The 5709-nt window shown below is 46.7% G+C and overlaps 1 protein-coding gene across 1 annotated transcript; it reads left to right on the top strand.

Moving 5' to 3' along the window:
- The first annotated feature begins 2261 nt into the window (after positions 1-2261).
- Positions 2262-2753, top strand: LOC128070342 (late histone H2B.L4-like). The gene has a single exon (XM_052663657.1). The coding sequence runs from the start codon at positions 2271-2273 to the stop codon at positions 2751-2753; it is 483 nt and encodes a 160-aa protein (XP_052519617.1). The 5' UTR covers positions 2262-2270.
- Positions 2754-5709: the final 2956 nt, after the last annotated feature.

Here is a 5709-nt window from a genome sequence, read left to right as displayed (position 1 = left end):
AGTCAACATGAACTTTTTAGTTTCTCTGACTGAATGCCCTCACCATCCCTATGATGTTAAGCTGAAAATCATGAAGGTTTGCCGCTTCAAAAACAAGAGAATAAGGGCTGGAAAAGAATGACATTAGATCATCTGAATGAGTTAGGGTAGAAACTTCTGATTCTAGGCAGTGTGAAATAAGTTTTTTCCCTGAATTTTTTGTTGCACTTAAATTCTATGCTGTGTTGGGGTCCTCTTTATAAGTGAATCCAGAAACAATGGTAATGTTGAAAAGGTTTCTGAATGAGGTATGCCTATCCTATCAACACCATCATCCATGAGTTGAGACTTGCAATTGTTAACTCAGCTGTGAAGCCATTTCCCTTATTTTGCCTTCACAGTGAACCACAAGTTGCACGGTGATTGCTCATTAGGCTCTCTTATTTCCTCAATCATCAACTGAAGTGAATAATTACTAGTGTTACTCCCCCTTCCAGTCTTCAACATCAGACTGCTTTTCCCTTCTCCATCCTAGATTTCCTCTGTATCAGAGGCCTTTGAGGTCCCAGTTATCTCTTTAAAACCCAATTGTTTTGTATTTTTAATTTTTTTTATAACTGATATGTTCACTTAATTTCTGAATTTACAAATGTGAAAGAAACACAGCTCATTAAAATATCTAAAGGTTTTTGTTTCTTAAAATACTTCCTACATAATATATGTATTATATTTAGGTCTTTAGTCCATTTTGAGTTTATTTTTGTCTATGCTGTTAGAGAATGTTCTAATTTTACTTTATTGCATGTAGCTATCCAATTATCCCAGCATCTCTTATTGAAGAAACTGTCTTCTCTCCACTGTATATTCTTGTCTTTTTTATTATAGATTAATTGACCATAAGCACATAGGTTTATTTCTGGGCTCTCTCTTCTGTTCCACATGTCTGTTTTTGTGCCAATACTATACTGATTGGATTAATGTAGTTTTCTGATAGAGTTCAAAGTCAGGGAACCTGATTCCTCCAGTTCTGATCTTCTTCCTTAAGATGGTTTTGGCGATTCAGGGTCTTTCATCTTTCCATACAAAATTTAAAATTGTCTGTTTTAGTTATGTAGAAAATGCCCTGGTATTTTGATAGCAATTGCACTGAGTATGTGGATTGCCTTGGATAGCATGTTTATTATAACAATATCAATTCTTCCAATCCATAAACAAGGTAAACTTTTCCCTCTGTTTGCATCTTCACTTTCTTTGATCAGGTTCTTATTTTTTCTAAGTACAGGTCTTTCACCACCTTAGGTATGTTTATTTCTAGGTGTTTTATTTCTCTCTTTTTGTATTCATTTTCTCTCACCCTGGTGGCTTCTCAGCAATAAGAGTGATCATTTTTTGAGAAATAACCACTATAAACCATTAATCAATTCCAGTATGTGTGGTATTTGGGGGACCTAAATAATGTTTAAGAAAATAATTTATAATTTGAATAATGTTACATATTTTTAGTGTGTAAGTGTAAAAGTATTCCTATTTCTGTTTGTGTTCTGTATTTGGAGAATGGGATTTTGTCATTCTTTTCATACTGATCATTGGTTTTGGTAAATTCTGGAGATAATAGCTGTTCATTTAACTCCTATGATTTTCAGGAGCACTCCACTGAGGAAGCCAGGACATTCTGCTCATGCCACTGTAGGTCAATCAGGAGAAGATTCTGTGTTGGAGTAAAATGTCCACCAAGTGACCTGAGTCACTCTGATGCCTGAAAGAGCTGGAGTTATGGAGGTCTGTCATACTCTCTCAGGAAGCTCTAACTGATTATTTCATTTTTCATCTTAGGTGACTTTCACTGAGTTTGGCTGAAAGTGAAAGTACAGTCGCTCCGTCGTGCCCGACTCTTTGCGACCCCATGGACACCAGGCTCCTCCGTCCATGGGATTTTCCAGGCAAGAATACTTGAGTGGGTTGCTATTTCCTTCTCCATGGAATCTTCCCGACCCAGGGATCGAACCCACGTCTCCCACACTGTAGACAGACACTTTACAGTCAGAGCCACCAGGGGAGTTTGGCTGACTAGGGGTTAAATGTGGGGGAGGGGCGCAGCAGGAAAGGGGGTGGGTGCGACGTCTGGTGTCACGTGACATGGGCTGCCATAGTAACAGGCCTCCCTGCCTTGCATCCAATCAGATATGGACAGTGTCTGTGACGTCAGGGAAAGCAGGGCCTATAAATTCGGCCAACGGCCTTCAACGCCCTCACTGTTCTTCCGGCTGAGCTGGGGGAGTGGTGGCGCTGCCATGTGTGAACCAACCCCTGACAACTCGGAGGAAGACGTGATCACCAAAGAAATGGGCACCTCTGAAACTGAGCCCTCTGATACGGAGATGGCGAAAGCAGGGCCCTCCAATCCAGACCCGTGTGATGCGGAACCAAAAAAGGCAAAGCAGAAGACAGCTAAGGGCCGCCGTTGCCGCCGCCGCCGCCGCGGCCATCAGGGCAATTTCTCAAGCTTTGCTACCTATTTCCCTAGGGTGCTGAGGCAAGTACACACAGGCCTGAGTCTTTCCCGTGAGTCCGTGAACATCTTGGATTCGTTTGTGAAAGATATGTTCGAGCGGATTGCCGAAGAGGCTGGGAGCCTGGCCCACTGCAACAGGCGCTGCACCATCATGACCGAAGACATCCAGACAGCTGTGCGTCTTCTGTTGCCTGGGGAGCTCGGCAAGTACGCCGTGTCCGAGGCCACCAAGTCGGTCACCAGATACCGCACCAGCAGATGAACTGCCCCAGGACTCTGACCATCGCAAACCAGACTTAAGGGTTCTCCCCTTAGGCCCTACATTTAATCTTTAAAACATTTCTACCCCCAAAAAAAACATTAAAAACCTCATTAACTGCTGCAATATGTGTCGGTTGTGTCGTTTGTTCAGTTGAAAATCGTGTACTTTTTTCTTAACGTATTGCAACTCGTCACTTTCCTAAATGGTATTTCTATTCGTGGTTTCTCGGTGACTTGAGGGATCTTTATGGTCAAAATTATTTCTATTTTTATTCTCCCATCTATATTTAGGTATCATCCAGAGGTTTTTATATGGGGTATAGCAACCGATAAGGAACAGTGTGGACTTCCCAGGTGGCTCATCAGTAAAGGATCCGCCTGCAATGCAGGAGTCGCAGGAGAGGCAAGTTCCATCCCTGGGTCATAATGATCCCAGGAAGAGGGCATGGCAACACTCTCCACTATTCTTTCCTGGAGAAGCCCATGGAGAGAGGACCCTGGTGGGCTACAGTCCTCAGGGTCTGCAAAGAGTCGAGCACCACTGAAGCAAGGTAGCACGCAGGCTCGCAAAGAGCAGTGTGTGTGTGTGTGTGTGCGCCCGTCATAAAGATCCCTGGAGAACGGCATGGCAACCCTCTCCAGTATTCTTTCCTGGAGAATCCCATGGAGACAGGAGCCAGGAGGGCTAGGGCCATAGGGTCTGCAAAGAGTCGAGCACCACTGAAGCAAGGGAGCACACAGGCTCACTAAGAGCAGTGTGTGTGTGTGTGTGTGTCTGTGTCTGTGTGTGTGTGAGAGTGTGTGAGTGTGTGTGTGTGTGCACATCATAAAGATCATCGGAGGAGGGCTTGGTAACCGTCTTCAGTATTCTTTCCTAAAGAATCCCATGGAGAGAGGAGCCTGCTAGGCTACAGTCATAGGCTCTGCAAACAGTGGAGCACAACTGAAGCAAGGTAGCATGCACGCTCACAAAGAGCAGTGTGTGTGTGTGTGTGTGTGGGTGTGTGTTTCTGTGTGTGTGTGTGCACACACGTCATAAAGATCCCCGGAAGAGAGCAAGGTAAACCTCTCCAGTATTCTTTCTTGGAGAATCCCATGGAGAGACAAGCCAGGTTGGATAAAGTCATAGGGTCTGCAAAGAATCGAGCACCACTGAAGCAAGGTAGAAGGCAGGCTCAAAAAGAGCAGTGAGTGTGTGTGAGAGTGTGTGTCTGTTTGTGTGTGTCGCGAGTCATGAAGATCCACGGAGGAGAGCATGGTAACCCTCTCCAGTATCCTTTCCTGGAGAATCCCATGGAGAGAGGAGCCTGGTGGGCTACAGTCCTTGGGGTCTGCAAAGAGTTGAGCACCACTGAAGCAAGGTAGCACGCAGGCTCACAAAGAGCAGAGTGTGTGTGTGAGTGTGTGTGTGTGTGTTGTGTGAGTGTGTGTGTGTGTGTGTTTGTGTGTGTGCTTCATAAAGATCCCTGGAGGAGGGCATGGTAACCCTCTCCAGTATTCTTCCCTGGAGAATCCCATGGAGAGAGGAGCCTGGTGGGAATAGTCCATAGGGTCTGCAAAGAGTCGATGACCACTGAATCAAGGCAGCATGCAGGCTCATAAAGAGCAGTGCATGCGTGTGTGTGTGTGAGTATGTGTCTGTGTGTGTGTTTGCACGCGTCAAAGTTTTCCGGAGGAGGTCATGGTAACACTCTCCAGTATTCTTTCTGGAGAATCCCATGGAGAGAGGAGCCTGTTGGGCTACGATCCATAGGGTCTGCAAACAGTCGACCAACACTGAAGCAAGGTAGCACGCTGGCTCACAATGAGCAGTGTGTGTGTGTGTGAGTGTGTGTGTTTGTGTGTGCTCGCGTGCGTCATAAAGATCACTGGAGGAGGGCATGGTAAGCCTCTCCAGTATTCTTTCCTGGAGAATCCCATGGAGAGAGGAGCCTGGTGGGCTAGAGTCCATAGGGTCTGCAAAGAGTCGAGCACCACTGAAGCAAGGGAGCACGCAGGCTCACAAAGAGCAGTGTGTGTATGTGTGTGAGTGTGTGTTTCTGTGTGTGTGTGTGTGTGTGTGCGCGCACACGTACTCAAGATCCCCGGAGGAAAGCATGGTAAACCTCTCTAGTATTCTTTCCTGGAGAATCCCATGGAGAGACGAGCCTGGTTGGGTAAACTCTATGGGGTCTACAAAGAGTCGAGCACCACTGAAGTAAGGGAGCACGCAGGCTCACAAAGGGCAGTGTGTGTCTGTGAGTGAGCTTGTGTGTGTGTGTTTGTGTGTGCGTGTCATAAAGATCCCCGGCGGAGAGCTCGGTAACCCTCTCCAGTATTCTTTCCTGGAGAATCCCATGGAGAGAGGAGCCTGGTGGGCTAGGGTCCATAGGGTCTGCCAAGAGTCGAGCACCACTGAAGCAAGGGACCATGCTTGCTCACTAAAGCAGTGTATGTGTGTGTGTGTGTGAGTGTGTTAGTGTGTGTCTGTGTGTGTGCGTCATAAAGATTCCCGGAGGAGGGCATGGTAACCCTCTCCAGTATTCTTTCCTGGAGAATCCCACGGAGAGAGGAGCCTGGTGGGAACAGTCCTAGGGTGTGCAAAGAGTCGAGCACCACTGAAGCAAGGCAGCACGCAGGCTCACGAAGAGCAGTGTGTGTGTGTGTGTGTGTGTATGTGTCTGTGTGCGTGTGTGTGTGTGGGTGCGTCATAAAGATTTCCGGAGGAGGTCATGGTAACCCTCTCCAGTATTCTTCCTGGAGAATCCCATGGCGAGAGGTGCCTGGTGGGTACAATGCATAGGGTCTGCAAACAGTAGACCAACACAGAAGCAAGGTAGCACGCTGGCTCACAATGAGCAGTGTGTGTGTGTGTGTGTGTGTGTGTGTGCACGCGTGCGTCATAAAGATCCCTGGAGCAGGGCATGGTAACCTTCTCTAGTATTCTTTCCTGGAGAATCCCATGGAGAGAGGAGCCT

Source organism: Budorcas taxicolor, chromosome X (assembly GCF_023091745.1).
Source record: "Budorcas taxicolor isolate Tak-1 chromosome X, Takin1.1, whole genome shotgun sequence".
NCBI classification, from domain to species: domain Eukaryota; kingdom Metazoa; phylum Chordata; class Mammalia; order Artiodactyla; family Bovidae; genus Budorcas; species Budorcas taxicolor.
This window is presented reverse-complemented; position numbering and strand designations above follow the sequence as displayed.